The sequence below is a fragment of the Tenrec ecaudatus genome, chromosome 16, assembly GCF_050624435.1.
Source record: "Tenrec ecaudatus isolate mTenEca1 chromosome 16, mTenEca1.hap1, whole genome shotgun sequence".
Classification (NCBI taxonomy): Eukaryota; Metazoa; Chordata; class Mammalia; order Afrosoricida; family Tenrecidae; genus Tenrec; species Tenrec ecaudatus.
The window spans coordinates 29,320,662-29,343,196 of NC_134545.1; the positions used below are offsets into that span (position 1 = coordinate 29,320,662).

Genomic DNA, 22,535 nt, shown 5'->3' on the forward strand with positions numbered 1-22,535 from the left:
ACAGCCATGTCTTTCTTCAGGGAGTCCTGTGCCATCTCACCCAGAGACGGCCTCTCACATACCTGACTGTGTACTTTCTCCAGCTCCTCCTTGCTGACTGATGTCTTGGTGTCCTCCATCGTCCTGAGGAGGAGCTGTACATCTGACAAGAGTGCGTGGGTCCTCTTGAGGTCCCTCCGAAGACGCTTCTCCACATCAAAGTCCCTATGGCCAATCTGGAAGCCAAAGAAAGATCCATGAGCTTAGACATCAGTACAGTGACCAGGACCTGAGGTCTTGGAAGCCGGGATCTCTGCCTTCAAACCCAGCCTCTATCACTGTGCACACTGTGTGACCCTGCAGGAAAGTTGTTGCTTCTCTTCATCTTCAGGATGGATGCTGAGAAATTTAAATACACACTTAAGCTAATGGCTGGCTCATAGCACATGTACATGAGGGAGATTCTGTCCTTATTGTTGCTGAAGGAATGGCTATCCTAAATGTTACAGACTGCTGGAGGTACTGTGGATTATGCATTGGACTACTACCTGAAAAGTTGTTGGTTCAAACCCACTATTGGCTCTGAGGGAGAAAGATGGGGCTGTTGGCTTCCAGCAAAACTTATAGTCAAGGAATCAATCTCTAGGGTTGTTCGGTAGATTTGGCTCCATGGTAGTGAGTGGGTATCCTGTTATCAGAGCTTGCGTGCACTGAGAATCATCTCATCTCATATTTTGCATCAAAATCCTCCATATGGCCATCCCCCACCTGATCAGGGCCTATGCCCAGTGGGACCTTCTGCTATGGATCAGAATCACAAGAACGGTGGTTCAAGGGGGGCAGTCACTGGCTGGGGAGGAGAGGGTGTTATGGGGGCTCGCTATGCCATTGGTGAGGTGTGGTAAGCTTGTGAGAACTCATCGAGTCAACATGTCATATATGGTGTGTGTCTCTGCATGTCAGGCTGAACATGTGGCACCGAATGGATGTTACCCAAACCAGCACCATCAGGATGCCTGCCTGGATGGGAACTCTTACATAACTCCTTGCCATCACAGGATTCAATTTATAAAGACTCTCTAGGACAGAGCAGAACTGCCCAGGTAGGTTTCTGAGGCTGTCAACCATTACAGGAGCAGTCAGCCTCACCTTTCTCTCAAGGAGCAGCTTGTGGTTTTGAACTGTTGACCTTGAAGTTAGCACCTAATGCACAACCACTATGCTAGCAGGGCTCTGGCATGGATATTACACTTCAGAAAGTGCTGCTGTTGCTCTTCAAAGTTGAGATCAAGTCTCTCTCTCCGTTTAGCTGCTCTAGAAGTCTGGTGGTGCAAATGGTTTTTATTAGTGATTCTTCCGGTCATTCTGCCAGGGAACAGAATGTTCACATGCTTAGCTGCTCACTGAAAGGTTAGAGGTTCAAATCCAACCAAAGGTGCCTAAGAGTCAAAGCCCAAAGATCTACTTCCAAAAGACCATGGCCACTGGAAACCCCATGGCACAGTTCTCCTCTCACCCACAAAGGCTCATACCTGACTATTACCCGGTCTCCTTTGCCAGTCACAAAGCAGCACACGGCATCATTTTCTGGAGTAAGACCTTAGGTGGAGGTGAGCACCTTTCTTCCCTCAAAATCCTAAGCTTTAGGACCTGCCCTTGAAGGAGACAGTCCCAGTGGCCACAGAGCAGGCCTGGGCTGCCACCTGGGTGCAGTACTCAGCCTCACAGCCCAGGTTGTCCTCTGCAAGTCAATGGTGACTTCAGAAGCCATTAGCCACCGTCTATGAAATCAATGAAGAACCCTTTCTCAGACACTTCAGGAGACCAAAGAAAGAGCCTGGCACTCATCAATGCCTAACTCAAACTCACTGCTACAGGGCAAATGCTGACTCACAGTGACCCTCTAGGACAAAGCAGAACTGCCCCGGTGGCTTTCCAAGATGGTAACTCTTTACAGGAGTAGGAAGTCTCACCTTTATCCTGAAGAGTGGCTGGTGGTTTTGAACTACAAATCTTGCAGTTAGTAGCCCACTATGTAACTACTATGCCACTAGAGCTCCTACCCATTGATGGCATCAAGGCATGGAGAGGTTGAAAGAAATTCAACATAGGAACTTGGTTTCTGTCCACCTGGGCAATACCTGTGTCTCATCCCAAGTGCTCACCACTGCCTGAGATACCCAGTGGGCCTCCCTGTGCTTTTATGGATTTAGAATGAGGTGGCTCAGGCTTCTCACCGAGGCTCACGGCTTGCTAGTCGTAAAAGCCTTAGCTGAGCCATGTCCCCTTTCTGAGCCTGATTCCTTGTCTATGAAGAAGTTAAAAAAAAAGATATATGAAAAATCCCTGTCCACTGTAATGTCATAAAACAAGGATCAGGTGTGCTCATGGATCAGAAAGCTGTTGTAAACTGGCCCCTGCTTTACAAATAGGAGGGATTCTAAGCGTTGTCTGATGACCTAAAACACATTCCTTCAGCTCTTACGTGGCCATTCCACTACTTGTGGGTTTGAATTCTTTGAAAAATGACTTGGTTCCTCATGCTGAACCTCTCTGTCCACAGATTTAACGGTTGAACTATCTGATAGACAGATAACCTGTGTCTGCTGCTGTCAGGTTGGTTCTGACTCCCCGCCACCCTATAGGAAGAGTTTCCCAGCTGACACCTTTATCTCCTAAAAGCCTTGATGGCACCATGGGGTCAGGGGTTCAAAACCACCAGCCACACTTTGGAAGAGAGATGAAGCTGTCTACTCACATAAAGACTTACAGCTTCAGAAATCCTATTGAGTCATCCTTTGTCAGAACTGAACTGATGGCAGTGGGCTTGGTTCCCAGTGAGATTATCCTCATGGAAGCCGGTTACAGTGTAGTGGATTAAGTATTGGGCTGCTAACTGCAAGGTCAGCAGTTCCAAACTGCCAGCTACTCCATTGGAGAAAGAGGAGGCTTTCTACTCCTGTAACAGGTTATAGTCTCAGAAACCCACAAGGGCAGTTCTACTATGTCCTACAGAGTTACTATGAGTCCGAATTGACTCCATGGCAGTAAGTTGGGACTTTAGTTTTTGGATGAACTATAGTTTTTTAAAAGTTTTTAATTTCCAGGGTTATACTGAGTGATTTTGTTCCCTGTAAATGGACAGTAGGACAAATAAATTTGGGAATAGATAGATAGATAGATAGATAGATAGATAGATAGATAGATAGATAGATAGATAGAGCGAGCCATGGTGGTGTAATGAGTGGGGACTGGGCTGCTAATGGCAAAGTTGGTGGTTTGAACCCACCAGCTGCTCCTCATGAGAAAGATGGGACTGTCTGCTTTTGTGAAGATGATCAGTCTCAGAAACCCCATGGAGCAGTTCTTCTCAGTTCTATAGGGTTGCTATGGGTCGGAATTAACTGGGTGAGTGTGGGTCTGTTTGATCACATACATATATACACACACACATGTGCTTCCAAATGTTTATCAAATGTCCATTATCCAAAGCCCATCTGTAGATAACTGGATATCCCCTTACAGAAGGGTCTCCAGGAGGAGATGAGTCAGTCAGGGTGCAGTATAGCACCAATGAAACATACAACTTTCCTCTAGTTCTTTAATGCTTCTTCGCCCCCACCCCTCATCATGATCCCAATTCTACCTACCAAATCCAGCTAGACCAGAGCATGTACACTGGTACAGAGAAGAGCTGGAGGAGACACAGGAAATTCAGGAAAGATAAACGCCTCAGGACCAATAATGAGAATAGAGATACCAGGAGGGGAAGGGGAAGATGGGGGAGAAAGGGGAAACAGATCACAATGATCTACATATAACCCCCTCCCTGGGGGACAGATGATAGAAAGATAGGTGAAAGGAGACACCAGACAGTGTAAGACATGAAAAAATAGTAATCGTTTATTAATTATCAAGGGTTCCTCTCTGCTACATTGCCCTTGATGAAGCCCCACTAGGCATCCTACGCCCTTCTCTCCATTGATTTTAGTTCACTTGTTGTTCCCTTGTCCCTGGTGAAGAAAGCTGATGGTTCCTACCTATCAAAACATATAGCGTCTGGGCTCTTAAAGGTTTGAAGATAAATAGGCAGTCATCTAGCTGAGAAGCAACAAAACCCACATGGAAGAAGCACACCAGCCTGTGTGATGGGATCAGGTGTCGTTGGGACCAGGTATCACATCTAATACCCAGAACAAAAATCATACCCAATGTGAATTGGGGGCAGGGATGGAGTGGAGACCCAAAGCCCATCTGTAGACAATTGGACATGCCCTCACAGAGGGGTCACAGGGAAGAGATGAACCAATCAGGGTGCAGTACAGCACCGAAGAAACACAACTTTCCTCTAGTTCTTTGATGCTTCCTTCCCCCCACTATCATGACCTCAATTCTACCTTACAAATCGGATTAGACCAGAGCATGCACACTGCTACAGTTAAGAGCCTGCAACACAGGGAATCCAGGATAGATAAACCTCCCAGGGACAACAAGGAGAGTAGAGATGCCAGGAAGAGTAGGTGAGGGTAGGGGAAGAAAAGGAAATCGATCACAAGGATCAACTATAACCCCCTCCCAGGGGGATGAACAATGGAAAATTGGGTGAGGGGGGATGGAGGATGATGTAAGATATGAAAATAATAATCTATAACTTATCAAGGGTTCATGAAGGAAGGTGTGGGGGAGGAGGGAAAAGAAATGGGAAGCTGATATCATGGGCTCAAGTGGGAAAAGAATGCTTTGAGAACGAGAATAGTAGCAGATGACCAAATGTGCTTGACACAGTGGATGGATGGATGGATGGATGGATGGATGGATGGATGGATGGATGGATGGATGGATAGATGGATGGATGGATGGTGATAAGAGTTGTACAAGCCCCCAATAAAATGATTTAAAATAAATAGATAAATAACATAAATAAAATATCCATTATCTTTTCACTCTATTTTCTATAATTTTTTGAAGGTGTGTGTGTGTGTATGCACACTATGGGGTTTCAAAAAATTCGTGGAAAAATACATTATATTTTCATTCAAGCTTCCTGGACATTCTCTCTCCACAGATATAGATATATATGCATGTGTGTATACCTATATATATACATATACATATACCTATATGCACCCACATATATACAACTAGCTGAGCTGTGGGCTGGGCATCTTGCCATCCTTTTGTGGTATTATTGCATTTGGCTCTGTGACAATCCCTTTCCAAGAGGCAACATCATGATTGCCTCAATGAAAGTAGTCACAGCTCATCATTCTGGAAAGCTGGCGGCCAGGGCTGACCCTACAGAAGTCCCCTTCCCTGGGTGTGGTCACACAGTGTGCTCCTGATCAATCTGAGATCCATGGAGTGTCCTGCTCCCAAATGACATAAGATTAAACCAGGCTGACTGCAGCGAAGGCACTCACCCAAGACCACGCTGCCAGTGAGCCTCAGTGCTAGGATAACATCCAAATGTTCGGACTGGAAAGAGGTCGGTTTAGGAAAATGAGGGCTATGTTTTTATTAAATTATCAAGAGTTCATGGGGGAGGAGGCAGAGGGAGTGGGGAGGGAGGGGAAAAAATGAGGAGCTGATATCAAGGGCTCAAGTGGAAGGCAAATGTTTTGAGAATGATGATGGCAGCATATGTACAAAAGTGCTCGACACAATGGATGGATGTATGGATTGTGATAAGAGTTGTACAAGCCCCCAATAAAATGATTAAAAAAGAAAAAATAAAGAGAATTTTTAAAAAAATTAGAGGCATATGTGAGTATCATCAAGTTCAGTCTGGGAAAAGGATTTGGGAAGATTTAGGAGATAATTAAGAAGTAACTCGGTGAAAAGGAGGTTGGTTCCACCGTGGTTACATACTTGGCTGCTAACTTAAAGGTCAGTTGTTTGGATCCACTCAGTGCTCTGAGGGATAAAAGATCTGCTAATCGACTCCCCTAAATATTCTAAAACAAACAAACAAACAACCCACTGTTACCAAGTCAATTCTGACTCACCACAGTCTGCAGGCCAAACAAAATTGTTCCATAGTTTCCAAGGCTATCAAGTTCTTCAGTAGCGGCTAGTCTCATCTTTCTCCTTAGGAATGGCTGATGGATTTGAACTGGTGACTTTTCAGTAACCTACTGTGCCAATATTATAGTCTAGGAAACCTAATGGGGGCAGTTCTACGCTGTAACCTTTGGGGTCCCTACGAGTGAAAATTGACTCAATTGCAGCCGGTGAAGCCTAGGAGAAGAGGCCCAGGAAAGTCCTTCCAGATAGAGGGCGCTGCAAGAGCAAAGAAACCCAACCCAACCCACCACCACTGAGTCCATCCCCACTCACATTGAGCCTGATGGACAGGGCAGAACTGCCCCTTTGGATTTCAGGTATAACAACTCTTCACAGGGGCAGATTAAGAGAAAAATGAAGATTCCGCTTAATTAAGATTAAGAGACAGTTTCCTTTTCTCCCTTGAAGTGGCTGGTGGGCTTGAACTGCTGCCCCTGTGGTTAGCAGCATACCGTTGAATCCATCACAACAGCAGGGCTCCATGATTAAAGAAGGAAAAAACTCAATCTCACTGCCCGCGGTCGATGCCGACTCAGGGCAGCCCTACAGGACAGGGTAGAACTGCCCCTGTGGGTTTCCCCAAACTATAACTCTTTACAGGAATAGAAAGCTAAGTCTTTCTCCAGAGGAGCGGCTGATAGATTTGAACTGCTGACTTAGTGGTTAACAGCCCAACCTGTAATCAGTACCCTAGCAGGGCTTCATGAGTCAAGAAAGAGTTGAGTAATCATCTGGCATATAAAAATTTGGGTAATTAGTCTGGGAGTATGAAAAATGGGTGGCAGGGCAGGTCGCAGTGCTGGAGAAGCCACCTGGGGCCAGTCCATGTCCTCCAAGGTCTGCACTGTCACGGAGAAGCAGAGGTAAGGCTAAGAAGGTCAATATAGGAAGGTTAGCAATCTGTCCAAGGTCACACTGCTACCAGCTGGCCAGGCAGCGATTTGAACTCAGGCAGCTTGATTGTAGAAAGCAAATCCCGAACAGCTGCACCACAGTGCCTAGTAGAACTACTGCTTGAACCTATATTTACCAAAGCCCAGATTTTTCCAACACCAGGATTATATTCAAGCCGCATGCTTTGGGCCTTTCTAATTTGTGTCAGCTCTTGTTCTGCCCACATCCCTTTAACTCTCCTTTGGGGCATCTTGGCACCAGGGTCACACCCTGGCATTAGCCTTGGCCATGTAGATCATCTTCACTGCCAGCGAGACTTAGAGGATGCTGGCATCATCTCCTTCCCAGACGGAGAACTGCAAACAAAACTGACAACAGCACCCCTGAGCAAGTCAGCCCCCCTTCACTGTGAACGGCTACCAAAGGAAGAAAAGGGAAAAACCAACCTCATTAGGTTAATGGGAAATAAATGTCATCCTGCGAGTTCTCATTTTACAGCACCAAGATTCGGGCTTGGATGAAGCTGGTGGGTAATTAGTGTATATATTCAAATGATGCTCAGTGTTGTGGGAAACGATGTGCACACCTCACTTACTTCGCCATCCATCATACAGAGCACTTTGGGTTAGTATCTGCTGCTAAAGGGGTCTCATTGCATTGGGTAAATCTGCTGCACAAGACCTCTTCAAATTGTTAAAAAGCAAGGATGTTACCTTGAAGACTAAGGGGTGCCTGGCCCAACCCATTGTATTTTCAATGCCTCGCATGTGTGCAAGAGTTGGGCCTTGAGTAGGAAAGATTAAGGGAGAATTGGTGCATTGGAATGATGGTGTTGACAAAGAACACTGAAAGTACAGTGGTGTACAGAAAGAACACACAATCTGTCTTGGAAGAAGTACAGCCAGAATGCTCCACAGAAGTGAGGATAGGAAGACTTCATCCCATGCACTTTGGACATGTTGTCAGGAGAGACCAGTCCCCAACACGCACATCATGCTTGCAAAAGTAGAGGGGCAGTGAAAAGGAGGAAGGCCCTCCATGAGACTGATTTGTACAATGGCGGTGACAATGGAACCACTGTGACGATGGCCCTGGACCAGGCAGTGTTTTGTTCTGTTGTACAGGGTGGTCTCTAAGAGTCATCACCAACTCAACGGCACCTAACAACAAAGAACTCTCTGGACACTTCCTGAAAAAGATCTGGAAATTCTGTTAGGAATCACTTGACCACTTTAAAAAGTCGAGGCTTGGTGAGAGAATGTGAGTTTGCTGACGATTGCCCAGTGAACGGAGGGCCGAGCTGGACTGCCTGAAAACATTATGTAAAAAGATGGTCCTTAACACATGGGTCGAGGTAACTAGAGCTCATTGTGTTTAAGAAGCATGATGCTGTTGTTTTGCAAATGGGAATTCAGTGTGGTCAGCACTGTTTGTTAAAGAGACGATCCCAACCCCTTGAATGGATTTGGCCCTTTGTAGATCAGCTGTCTACAGGTGGATGGATTTACTTCTGGCTTCTCAAATCTGTTAAATTGGTGTACAGGTCTGTCGTTGGGCCAGCACCAGGATTTTTTGACAACCATAGCTAAGACTGGGAGGTGTAAGGTTTCTTCACTAGTGCTTTACTTATCCAGGGTCTTGGGACATTTAGACCAGTGGTTCTCAACCTTCCTAATGCCACAACCCTTTAATACAGTTCCTCAGTTCCTCATGTGGTGATGACTCCCAACCATAAAATTATTTTGTTGTTACTTCATAACTGTAATTTTGCTACTGTTATGAATCTGGTGACCCTTGTGAAAGGGTCGTTAGACCCCCAAAGGGGTTACTACGCACAGGTTGAGAACCGCTGCTTTAGACCATAGTCTCATGGGACATCTAGGTCAACTAGGATGACACAGTGCACAAAAACAATGTTCTACATTCTACTTTGGTGAGTAACTACTGGGATCTTAATAGTTTGCAGGCAACTATCAAAGAGGCAATTATTAGTCTCTCCTGCCCAGAACAAAGGAGAGTGAAGAAAATTAAAAATTCAAGAAAACAATCCAAGTAACTCATTGACCACATGAAATACAACCTCCAATACCCTGAGGCCAGTAGAACTAGCTGGTGCCCAGAGACCTCTAGTGACCACTCTGGGATCACAATAAAAGGTCCCGGACAGAGTGAGAAAAATGTAGGACCCAATTCAAAACTACACCACACACAAAGACCAAACTTACTGTTCTGACAGAAACTGGCAGGACCCTTGAGACAATGGTCCTTAGACACCCTTCAAACCTGGAATGGAACAGCTCCTAGGGATCATCTTTCAATGAAAGAAGATTGAGACCTATCCAGGGAGCAGTAACACCTACATAATTTGGATTATCATCAGGTGAGACCAGTCTCTGGAGAAGGGCATCATGCTTGGTAGAGAGAGTCAACAACATAAAGAACACCTCTGACAAGATGACACATTGGCTACCACTATGGGTTCAAAGGTGAGATTGGTCCTCAGGATGGTGCAGGACTGGGCAGGGTTTCCTTCAGGCATACATAGGGTCCCCAAAATTCTAACTTCCTGTACAACTACCTAACCATGCTCACTGCCATCAAGTCTATGCTGACTCATGCGAAACCCTGGCAGGTTTCTGAGATCATAACTGTGTACAGGAGTAGAAAGCCAGTCTTTCTCCCACACAGCTGTTGATGGTTTCCAATGGCCAACCATTCGAATCATGTAGTCACTGCCTACACCAAATGCCTACTCTCTCCCCTAAAAGAAACTAAACCCCAAAGGAGTTTGCAGGCAAATTGCCTGAACTCTTGAGAAACTACAAGAACCAACTTTTATAAAAATTGCTTCACCAGTGACTGAGGATTCATGTTTTGAGGTTAGCACAAAAAGTGCAGTGAGCCAAGATGAGAAAAGAGGGTTATAAGCTTGTTTTCAAAAATCCTCAACCAAATATTGCCACTTCAATACAGCAATGGAAGGAAATGCATTAAGATACATTACAATATCTAAAAGATATACAATGCACTATGTTAATACATCACTGAGACAAATCTTGGTATATTAACAACATCAGAAAAAAACACCTGATAGCATTCAACACAACCATATCTTATCCTTTTTTAAAAAAGTATTAGAAACTTGCCAAAAAAGACTGACTTCCTATGTCTCCGGTTATTTATTAAGCACACTTTGTAAATATGCTGTGTCTGATGATGTTGTAGAAGCATCCTTTTGATGTCAGGAGCAAGGAGAGACACTCACTACCTCTTCTACTTCTCAATGTTGTACTAGAACTCCCAGCCAATGAAGGAATGTAAGAAAGCAAAATGAGCCCTAGAAATAGAAATTTGGAAATTCCTATTCCCCAATGAGAAGCTTGCCTATGAAGCCAGCCTGAAAGCATCAACAGATGACAGATGAGAAGCAAAAGGCATCCAGCCAGTTTGCTGGCTCCACCATCAACAGAGAATATCTTTAGCATTTCTATGTGCCACCGTAAGGAAATGAAAGATGGAGTAGAGACAAATAGTCTATTCCTAATAGCTTAGCAACGGAAAGAACCCTAGAAATAAATCTAAGAACAACAATGAAAAAAATGCTTAAAGACTTTTCTGGGGAAAATATTACAGAGATCCATAAAGCAGAGAGATATGACATATGTATGAGTACAATAGTTTGAATTGACAATTATTCTCAAATAATTCATGAATCCATGTTTCAAAATAAACCATCAGATTTTGTGGCAGAGTCTTACTAAGAAGCTAGATCCAGAACAGACAGCATATTGAAGGTTAGTCTATAGGATATAATAATCCAGTAATCAGTACGGCGCAGGAAAGGACAGATGAACTGGTGAACAAAAAGGAGTAGCTAGGTATTATGCCAAGTAGACACTCCTGGCTAGGGGTGGAGTTCAACCTGTCAATCAAGAGGTAGCTTGAGGATGTCTCTTTGGGGGTGTGGCCTTTTGTACAGGAGCAAGATTGAACAGAGATGATTCCTCTTCCACTCTGTGTCTGCCTCCAGGGGCAACCCCATGTGAAAATAAAAGACACATGAATACAATCTGACCAATGGCACAATGGAGAATGGACCACACGAGCATCAGTCTTCTTGACCCGGAGACCAGAAGAACTAGATGGTGCCCAGCTACCGCTACCAATTTCTCTGAAAGGGATCACACAAGAAGGGCAAAGACAGTAGGGGAGAAATATGTGGGGAAAATAAAATCCAAACCCACAAAACAAAGATTGGGCTTCCTAATTAGACAGGAACTGTTGGAACCTTTGAGACCACTTCCCTTCAAGCCTGGGACGGAGCTCACCTCTGTGGCTTAATTTTCAGTCAAATAATAGGTCTGTAAGGAGAACAATAACACGAGGGAGGTTACACACACCTTAGAACCAGCAACCACTGGAGACCCAAAGGGCAGTATTCACCCCAGCAAAGAGTTTAGAAGTGTTCAGCATTCAGAAAGGAGAATGGATGGAGCAGGAAACAGAAAGAGGGAAGAAGTAGGATGCGTGGTGGGACAGTGTGGAAACTGCGATGATTGGGATGGAACAAAGTGTGTGCAACTGTGGAGTAGAAAACTGATGTGCTCCGGGAATCAGTCACGATAAAAAGTTAAAAATATATCTCAATCAAGTATGGAAAAATGTTAATTGATATGAACACTGGGTGTTTGGTAAAGAACCTTTAACTGTATCATTTGCGATTTTTTCCCACATGCTTGAGAAAATGTCAGCATGACAACATGATGTAGAAGTGTAACATGTCCTAACGCATCCGAAGGCTGCAGTTGGTTCCCAACACACCACCTGTATTTTAGGACAGATCTGAAGCTTCTGTGTTAGTGATATGTATAGACACCTTTCTTTACCTGATGACCTACATGGTTTTCTCAAATGGAAATTAAACCCAAACCCACTGTCATCCAGCCAATGCCACTGAATGGTGATCCTCTACATAGTTTCTGAGGCTGTAAATGTTTACTGGAGCAGACAGCCTCAACTTTCTCCCTAGGAGCAACTAGTGTGTTTGAACTGCTGGCATTGAGGTTAGCAGCCCAACAACACTCACCCAACAGTGCCACAGGGGCTTCTTCAAACGGACTCTGTTGATGATGTCCCCTTCTCCCAATGAGTCTAGACTATGGTTCTAGAAGCAGACACTTGGCCATGCTCCCGTGGCCTCATCCTACAGGGAAGGACCTCGGTGAGCCCCAGTGTCTGGCTGAAGAAAGAAAAACTTGAAGGAGAAAAGAAGTGATGCAGCCCAGCTGTCTAGTCTTCTCTGCTGCCACACCCACTTTCCCAACTGCTGTGGCCCTGCTCATTCAAACACCAAACAAACAAGAGCCACAAAGAGCTCTGACTAGGAAGAAACAATATTTCCATGCCCATCTGAAATGATCCACTTTCCTTTGTGGATGAATGGAAATGATATCATGAAATAAGATTAGTGATTAATAAGAAGTTCAATTAATAATAAGACCAATGGACAGATGGATGAATGCCTAGTAAGCAGCTACCTGAAATAGATTCCCGTGACCCTGGAGGACAAGGGCAGGGAACAGCGGGTTCACAGGCCATATCGTTTGCTCGCTCACTCATTGCCATCGGGCCAACTCCAACTCGTAGAACCCTAGAGGACAGGGTCTACGTGCCTCTGTGGGTTTTCCAAATGGTAGCTCTTTACAGAAGTAGAACGCCTTGCCTTTTTCCCTGGAAGCCACTGGTGGTTTTGAACTGCTGACCTGTGGTTAGCAGCCCAATGAGTAAGCACTGCACCACCAGAACTCCTGTGGGTCTTACATCTAAGGCCCACAAAGTCATCCACAGCAGCTGACCTCACACTCCTCACCGAAGAGAAGCAGTTCCAACCATCACCTTGAACAAACAGACAGACAAACTCACTGCCATTCAGTCCATGCCGACTCAGAGAGACCCTTCAGGACAGGGTAGAACTGCCCCTGCGGGTTTCTGAGACTGTAACTCTTTACGGGAGTACAAAGCCTGGTCTTTCCCCCTTGGAGCAGCTGATGGATTTAAACTGCTGTCTTTGAGGTTCGCAGCCCAATGCATAACCCTTATACCACCAGGTCTTCCGGGCATCATATTAGGGGTGAGTTAAATATGGCCAAACATGAATGATGTTATAAATATCCAGATGGCCCTCATAGAAAACAGCTTCCCCACCCCTGATTTTGCTTAGTAACTTAGAGGGGGCATTGAGGGAGTGAAAGACACTCAATGAGATGGATCGACACCATGACTGCAATCATGGGCTTAAGCCCATCAAGGGTTGTGAGGATGGTGCAGGACCGAGCAGGGAGTTTTGTTCTCTTGCACATAGTAGGGTCACTGTGAATTGGAACCAACTAGGCAGCACCTAACAACAACAGCAACAATAACCCCTTCTGTAAGAGAACCCATAGTTCTCCCAGGGTGGGGCGCGGGGTACCAGCAGCCAAAAGCAAACCTCCTGCCACCGAGTAGATTCCAACTGCTATCGACCAGACAGGACAGAGTAGAACTGCTCCATAGGGTGTCTGTGCCTGTCAATCTTTAAGGGCGGGACTGCTGCATCTTTCTTCATAGACTCTCAAGACTGTGACCTTTTGGAAGCAGATTGCCTGGCCTTTCTTCCAAGGGCTCCCTGAGAGGGTTTCAACCTCTATTCCTTTAGCTTAGTCATTGCATGCTATTTACCCTGCCTGGGGTCTCACCACTTACTCACTGCCATGTTCCAACTCTTCAAGACCCTACAGGACACTGTAGAACTGCCCCTGTGGGTTTGCAAGATTTATGGGAGTAGGAAGCCTCATCTTTCCCCCTCAGAGAAACTGGTGGTTTTGAACCACTGACCTTGTGGTTCATAGACCAAAGCACAAACACTACACTACCAGGGCCACTAGGAGGCCGGAGGCTAGATCTGCCTGGCTCCAATACTGGCAGACCCTCAGCCTTCTCTAGGCAAGGTCTTATTCTCCTGGTGACAGCAGTGAGCTCATTAGCATTCTCCCCCATCAAATCAAGGGCTGACCGCTGGCTCGCTGACAGCCTCTGAAGGCAAAGCCATCCTATCCTGAGGCCCTGGCTGGGCCCACACCTTCGCGTCCTGGGGTTCTTCCAAGAACCAAGCTGTCTGCCGTCCTCTGCAGGCCTCCGGTGTGACGCAGGGAGTGTTAGCAGGGACTGAGCTGATGGAGAAGCAGGGGTTTTCTGAAGATCAGAAAGACAGCCTCCTTTCAGCTGCCCTCCCTGATGAGCCCCTCTCTCCTCCAGCCCCCTGAAGCATGTAAGGTAGCATGTCTCCCCCATGGCTCTGGCCACCTCCTCCTTACCTGATCACACAGGGTTCCAATCAGGCCTTCCAAATCCTGCTTCTCATGCAGGACCAGCTGCTTCTCCTCATATTCTTGCTCCAGCTGCATTTCCAGCTGCCGGAGCTGTGGGCACAAAGGGAGAGGTCTGCATCAGGCCAGTGGACTCCACCAGGCATGGCAGAGACCTTCAAGGTGGGAAGGATGAGCTGCTGGTTCCTTGCCTAACTGCACAGAGGCTGCCTCAGTGGTGGGGGGGCTCCATCACCATCAAGTTGACCCCAATGCACACAGGGACCCCTCTCGAGCTGCAGAGCAGAGCTTCTCTGGGAAATTTCTTCAGCCATCATCATTATAGAAGCAGACCGCCAGGCCTTGCTTCTGCTGTGCCACACAGGTGGGTTGAAACCACTGACCTGCAGACTAGCAGTGGAGTGCAAACCATGTACACCATCTAGAGTTGGAGTTCTCAAGAGCTGGTCAATTATAGGAGCCCCCACCCACCCTATAATTCTCCCATAAAGAAAGCACGCCTTCTCCCCAGCTCCCCGCCCAGACAGAAGGGATAGCTCCCTCTTCTATGTACAGACCATGTATACGTCCTGGCACCCGGCCTTACTAAACATGATCTGTAACGTCTTAAAACACCGTCATCTCCCTCACAAAATATACTGTGTGGCAGCGAACAAAAAAATTAGCTCTGAGCTGGTTTGTCAAAGAACAGCCCACTGAGTGGACACTGGGCTTAGGCTTCTTGAGCAGAAAGACTTTCTGCCGCCACAAGGACAGTCTCAGAAATCCACGGGCGCAGTTCTACCCTGTCCTGTAGGGTCACTGTGATTCGGCACAAAGGCACTGCTGTGACTTAAGAGGTGACAAGCCGGTCACTGCGCCTCCAATGCTTCGTGGTCCCACCTGGGTCAGAGCAGAACTGGGCTCTGTAGGGATTTCCTGGGTGGATTGGGTGTCAGCAGGTTGCCAAGCCTTTCTTCCAAGGCACCTTGGATAACCATGAACCTCCCTCTGCTAGGTTCACAGCCAAGCATGCTGTGCTCACCGCTCACCCAGGAGGGCTGTGTTTCGCCCCACAAAGGCCCAGCCTCACTGCGAGACTTCCTCTCACCACCTTCCTCCTCCCTGCTGACCCCATGTCCCGAACAGCACAAGTCCACAGATGACAACCGAAGTCCCAGAGAGGTTTGAAGATTCACACTGGAAGGAAAATAAAGTTCCTGCCGTGTTGCCTGCCAACTGGGACTGCCAGCCACTTCCCACCCACGCTGCTGACCATTGATTTCCTGCCACGGGAGAGACAGACTGAGTCCATGTCAATGTCTGTCAGACAGAAAAACACCTTTCCCTGACCGCCCTCCCTCCCTCCCTTTATAAAGCTGCCTGCAGAAAGGTCTCCGCAGGGTCATCGTTCCAAGTCACTGGGACCCTGCCGCAGGCCCCAGTGGGAGACCCAGGATCTCAAGGATGGACCAGGACATATGCACCCTCCACCTGGGCGTGGCTGTGTTTCACCGCAGGGGCTGGGGCATCCCTCTCCTGCTGCTGCGAGGAAAACCAGATCACCAAAAATGCTGGCAGATTGTCCAAGGATAAAAAACAAGTTCCCTACCAATTGTCCCCCTTCGTGTAAGAACTAGCAGGTGTGCTCTGCTCCTGCGTGCATTGCAAATGAGGCAGGGAACATGAAAACTTTGGGGGGGAGGAGGGAATATGCTGAGTAAAAAAAAATGGATGGATCAGGCCTGGAAAACATTTCTGGATTGTGTTCTGGAGCTTCCCAAGCCACCATGGGGTTGAGGAGTCGGGAGCTGGGGTGGGGGATGGTCCACTGGGAGTCAGTTGTTGTTTGGCACATTCTCCAAGGGCTGATGCGAACCTTTGGTAAGCTCCCGTACAACCTATGCCATGGGACACAATCAAGGGAGCAGCGCTATCCATGTCCGGCAGGCGCTTCTTCGATGATTCCATGGACCAAATATTTTGGGAGGAGGACCCTCATGGCATAGTGGTTACTCGGTGGGCTGCTAACCATAAGGTCAGCAGTTCTAACCCACCAACCGCGCTGCTAGAGAAAGACTGTCGACTCCCATAAAGGGTGGAGCCTCGTGAATGCACAGCGATGACACACCCTCTACCCTGCCCTAGAGGGTTGACTCGATGGTAGTAGAGTTTGAGCTTGCTTTTGTTTCTGATTGAACAAAAATTGAAAAGGGAGTGTTAGGGTTTAAGAGTCTAACATTTGGAGTGGAACATAGGAGTCTATGGCTGTAGTTATTCTACCAACCTATCTCATCGAGGCTCTTCCTCCACCAAAAAAGATGTCCTCGGCTATTGATTGGTCTTTCCTAGTGGCCTGGCCAAAGGAAGGCAGCCCGAGTCTCTCCCTCTGGCTGGATTTCCTTGGAGATTGATTTGTTTGTTCCTATGACAATCCACAGTACAGTCCGCCCTCCTCCCCGGGCCTGTCTTCCTCCTCATCTTCCCTTCCCACTGCCCAGCTTTAGCAGGCAGATGAGGCAATGGAAAAAGACTAGGGCTAGAGGCAGCCACACCTGCATCATTCAAGTGACACCTTTGTTCTTTAAATCAAAATAAACCTAAAAGGACTCTTTGGCAGCACATTGGTCCAACACAATACAGGAATTGGTTTCTCGACTGCTGCTTCTGCGAACATCCTTGCTCCAGCCTTCTTGGAGAGCGACAGCTGCACGGGAGGTTCTGTGAGTTCCCCAGGAGCCTGGCTGGGAAGCCACCTGCTAACTCACATTGACCCCGATGCTTCCCAGCCATCCTACCATAAGGAGTGTGCATTACACTCACATCACTCAACACATCTTATGAAGGGTGCTTATCTCAGCAGAAAATCAGAAACCATCTAAATGGTTAAGCACGGGGTCTGCACTGAATAGCCTGGACCACTTTTAAGCCCCTTCAGTAGCAGTCAGCTCTGTATTTATCAACAGGGAAAGAGGCCAGAGCATCGATAACAGCAGGCTTCTGAGGAGCATGACCCACTTTGGGCTGATATTATCATGGCCAGAAGGGATGTGTGCGTGAGCACCAAAGCATCATGGTCGCAAACAAGCATCACAATACAGTTCTAATGATGGGTTCTGGGTGCTCAGACTCGGAGAGGCCATTGCCTCCTTACGCAGTTTGAAGTTTCTACAAAGAGCCTGGCTAAAACATGTGACATCTGTTGATTCTGAGAGAAGTACCGAGGGGCCTGCACTGCTTATTGAAAGGGAGAGGCCGTCAGTCATCAGTATTATAGGCTCAAGGCCGACATCGCGGGCTGATGATGCTGGATAGTACCAGAGATTTCTGCAAGTCCTGAGAACTTATTTAAGGCAGGGACTTCTGCTTCTCCATCCTTGAAAGCAACCAGGGAATTACGGTGTCAGGTAGCTGAAAGAAAGACCAGCACATAACCCCCCTTTCTTCCCCCCTCCCCCAGGGTCTTGGTGTCCAACTGGCACCACGACTGGATATGCTAGGACCCCAAGGCAGGGCTGAGCCCGCTGCCCACATACCCGCTTCTGGCAAGACTGGCGCATGTCCTCCAGCTCCTCCTCCTGGTCCTCATGGTCCTTCTGGTGCATCTGCTTCATACGTTCAATTTCCAGCTCAAACTGCTGACGAAGCTGGGGGTGGGGGTGGGGCAGCAACAACAATGCGTGAGGGAGACCCAGTCCTCCTTTCCCCTGACCCTCCATGTCCACCATGGCATTTCTATTGCGCTTTCCATCTTTGGGGTGCACACAGGCATGATCAACAAGTAGCCCAAATGTAACCTCTAACCCTTTCTATGGTCATAATTGTCACCAATCAATCATCTATTCCCACTGAGTTTAGATGCATCCTTAGAATCCTTTACAATGCTCTGATGTAGAAACACGTTTGTCATCCCTGGAAAATATATCAGCGATGGTATTTAGGATGAGTATATGTACACATGGATGTATGGGATTACAGATGGATAACTGGATGCACGGATGCATGGATAGATGTGTTTATAGATAGATGGATGGATGCATTTATAAGTAAGGGGAAAGATAGAGGGTTTATGGATGGATGGATGAATTTATAGATAGATGGAGGGTTGGATGGATTGATGAATGATTGGATGGATGGATAGATGGATAGTTAATGGGTGGATGGATGAGCTTATAAATGAGTAGAGATGGAGGGTTTATGACTGGACAAATGGATTTTTTGCATATATGGACTTATGTATGTGTGTACTTATTTGTAGATGGTGTGTACCTATTTATAGATGGTGTGTACTTATTTATAGATGGATATATAGGCTTATGGATGGATAAAAGTTTATCTATGCATAAATGAAAGCCTGAGGAATTAGTTAACTTGTCCAAGAATTAAATTAGGCGATCCATGAAAAGTAGGCAGTACAGTTCCTAACAAACAGATTAATATTTATTACACCCCATTCCCCACCATTTTGAATACAAAAAGAAAAGTGTACATCCCTCTTCCTGGCAATTTGACCTCATTGAGGAACTGGGTCATTTCAGCGCGATTCTCTGAAGCTGATGCAGGACAGAGTGGTGTGCTTACACTGCGTGGTGTGCGGTGCTGTGGAAAGGACCCTGGGACAGGAGGCAGAAGTCATGGGTTCCAGCTCTCGTTCAAGGTTTCACTTTCCTGATCTGCATAATCAGCACACTGATCTCAAGCCCTTGCTTCTCAAGTGTGGTGACGTCAAAATTACTTGACATGCACCATCCGTGGGCTGTGCTGTGGCCGTTTGTGTGTTGCTATTGTGCTGAAAGCCGTATCGCTGGTTTCTCAACTATCAGCGGGGTCATTCAGGGCAGACAGGTTTCAGCGGAGCTTCAAGACGAAGCAAGAGCTACTTCCCAGACACGGCCCATGAGAACCCTATGACTCACAGCAGTGTGCTACATTACTGGAAAAGGAGGCGCCTTGGTTGGAAGATGTTGCCGAATGGCGACGACAATGCACTCAAGCAGCCCACATGGTGGTGACCTGTGTGCGTCAGAGCAAACACGGCCAAGTTCTGTGCCATCCTCTCGACTGGTCTTACATTTGAGCCCATTGTTTCTGCCGCAGTGTTGGCACCACGATGACCCGGGCCCTGACGATGCTTTGTGTGTCCTACATAAGGTCACCGTGAGATAAAGCCAGCTGGACAGCAACTACCAGCCACGATTGTGAACTCCGGGGAGCCACTCCGGACCTCCTGAGCCAGGATCTGCAGAGCATAGGAGTCTATATTTTAAAGATTTCATAGAATTGGGCTAAGGTCCATGGAGCCGTAGTTGGAACCCATTGGTATCAATGGGTTATCAAAACCAAACTCACAGCCATCCAGTGGATTCTGACTCATGGTGACCCTAGAGAACAGGGTAGAACAGGCCCTGGGGGATTGCCAGACTGTAAATCTTTCCAAGAGTAGAAAGGCTCATCTTTCTTCCAGAGTAGCTGGTGGTTTCGAACTGATGAGCTTGCGGTTAGCAGTTCCACACATATTTAACTTTCTGACCATTTGCTGCACTGTTCCAGCCCCTTTCACCTAGCTTTCTGAAATTAGTTCCAACAACTGCCCTAATGTAGAGATTAAGTTGAGAAAAGAAAACAAAGACAAAGCCATCTTTGTCGTCTAAGACACCTGATAGAATTCCTTTCTATGCAGGACTCTAAGAGTCCCTGGGCCATACAAAGAGTTAAGCACCTCAGAAGAAAGGCCTGGTGATCTGCCTTCAAAATACAGTGCCACACAAGCCTCCTCTGATGTTCCCAGGCTGACACGAATCAAAGCAACCAGACACCAACTGGTTTGGTACAGATTGACCCATGCTTATTCAATCTGTGTGCTGGGCAAATCATCAGGGAGGCTAGATGACATGAAGAACAATTTAGCTTGGGGAGGGTCACTATGAATTGGAAATTAACTCGATGGCACCTAACAACAGCAAGAACAATGCAGTGAGGTCTGGCAAGCACACACTACATCACTATTCCTAGAGGGAAGTAAGCTCCCTGTAACTGTCAGCTTCCTCTCCATCTATAATATGACAGAGGTTATGGGAAGATAATCCAGAATGAGAACTCCAGGCAAGTAAATAGAAGATTGCTTTTTCCATTTTGTTTCCAGCCTCTTGGACATGCCTGGCATCTGCAGAACCATTCCTGTCAAGCTTGTATGAGTTAACACAAGATTCCCGGGGAAAAAGTGCTAGATGATAATCCATAAATATCTGCTGAGTGTCTGCAAGGACACAGACAGTGTGAGGTTATGGGCCAAGCTGGCGATGGATGCATGCCTCAAGTGCGCCTTGCCTTCTGGGCACACAGCAAGGCTGGACAATCAGATAGTTGCTTTCAGTTCTGGGTCACGGGGTTCACAATTCTGCGTCTGGGCACTCAGTGGCCCCTCGGAATCCTTCACAAGCAACACTCTGATGCTAAAACACATTTGTTTTCCCTGGAGGAGCCCTAGTAGCTTAGTGGTTACATGTTGGGCTGCTAAACAAAAAGTCAGTCGTTCAAAACCACCAGCAACTACACAGGAGAGAGATGGGGCTCTCGTCCCAGATGGGGCAGTCGTCCCAGAAACCCACAGATGCAGTTCTACACAGCGTGATAATCTTGTTATGACCCAGCATGGACTCAAAGGCAGGAAGTGCGGTTTAGGGTTTTGGAGCAGATACCAGTAATGGTATTTTGGATGTGTGTGTATATAAGCATGTATGTGTGCATTTCTGCATGCACACATCCATGTATATATATATGTGCATGTGTGCATGAATGCATAGGTGTACACACATATATGTATATTGTGCATTTATATATGTTTATGTGCATGCACATGTGTATGTATAAATGAGTAGCATGTGTGTGTCTACATGTGTGTATGAATGCACATGTAGGTGCATACATGCGTGCACATGCATGCATATATACAGGAATGCATGGATGTGTGGACATGCACACTCATGTGTGTACATGCTCACATACACATGTACACAAATACATGCATGCATAGACAAGATGGATTGACACAGTGACTGAAACAGTGGGCATAGAGAGGTAATACTATTTTCCAAAGTGCTGGTTTAACCCCTGGTTCTATGAGATTACTACCAGTTGACACAGCCCTGGGTGCCATGCGAGGCAGTACCATCTTTCCTGTCCCTTACAACCTATAGGGGTTCTTCCTTTTTTGGGGACGTTCACGGATTTCTAAGTGAGGGGCAAAGGGGAAGCTAGGAGATGAAAGCTGACCAGATTCAACGTCGTGGAGCACAGTACTGCTCTGATACATGGCGTGGTCAGGGGTGGCAATGAACTCAGTGGCAGTGGGTTTTTCCTGAACTTGATCTATAAGATGCATAGTATCCTGGGTCTGGGCAGCTGCTTGGCCTGCTTGTTCTTGCTGTTGTTGTTTACAAGGAGACTGAAGTCCAAAGCAAAGAGGGGATCTTATAGACAAGACCCGCGGCAAGGGCTCCATCTGGCTACAATTCTTCACAGCTCCTTAAGCGGGACATGACTTCCCTGCCCTGGGCTTCTCCCAGGCTGTTCCTGCTGTCTCAGTCACAACAAGCCAACTCTGACTCAGCCTTCAGGGTTTAACTTCCGAAAACAACATTTTTCCCTCCTGGAAGTCTCCCTGCTGGCCACTCCCTCAGTGCTGCTTCCAAGTGAAACCTGCCTCTGGATACTCAGGCTGGCTCCTCACTTCAGGGGGGCCGCCGCTGAATGCTGCACCTTCAGCACCCACACAGGGCCAAACACATAATGTTGCTACAGCCCAACAACAACAGAACCTACAGCAGCACATAAACCAAACCAAACTCATTGCCATTGGCTTTGATGATGACTCATCATGACCCTCTACTCACAGTAGAACTGCCCTTGTGGGTTTCTGAGACCATAACTCTTTACAGGAGTAGAAAACCCCGTCTTTCTCCCTAAGAGTGTCTGGTAGTTTCAAACTGCTGACCTTACAGTTAGCAGCCCAATGATGGACCACTATGCTACCAGGGCCCCGGTCCTATAAGTCACTTCAAATCCGCTGTAGGAAGAGGCAGCAAGGTAGACCAGCCCACTGTTTTCTGGCTCCCGGGTAAAGGAGCTGCTGCCATAGCTTACCTTGTCCTGTCTTGCTTGCTTTTCACTTTTACCACCTTGAGGACTAAGGTGTGGCAGACCCAAGCCAAGGTCACTTCAATCAATTCAGATGCATGTGAAAGCTGGACAACCAAT

General features: G+C 46.9%; 1 protein-coding gene across 1 annotated transcript in view; it reads right to left on the reverse strand.

Annotated features, from left to right (window-relative positions):
• Positions 1 to 22,535, reverse strand: part of LOC142428565 (unconventional myosin-XVIIIb-like) — a 181,796-nt gene that overhangs the window by 24,637 nt on the left and 134,624 nt on the right. Inside the window, exons 26-28 of the mRNA XM_075533417.1 lie at positions 17,816 to 17,926; positions 14,289 to 14,393; positions 63 to 215 (exon numbers count right to left, since the gene is read on the reverse strand). Coding sequence (XP_075389532.1) covers positions 63 to 215; positions 14,289 to 14,393; positions 17,816 to 17,926 — 369 coding nt within the window. The remainder of the gene's footprint in view (positions 1 to 62; positions 216 to 14,288; positions 14,394 to 17,815; positions 17,927 to 22,535) is intronic.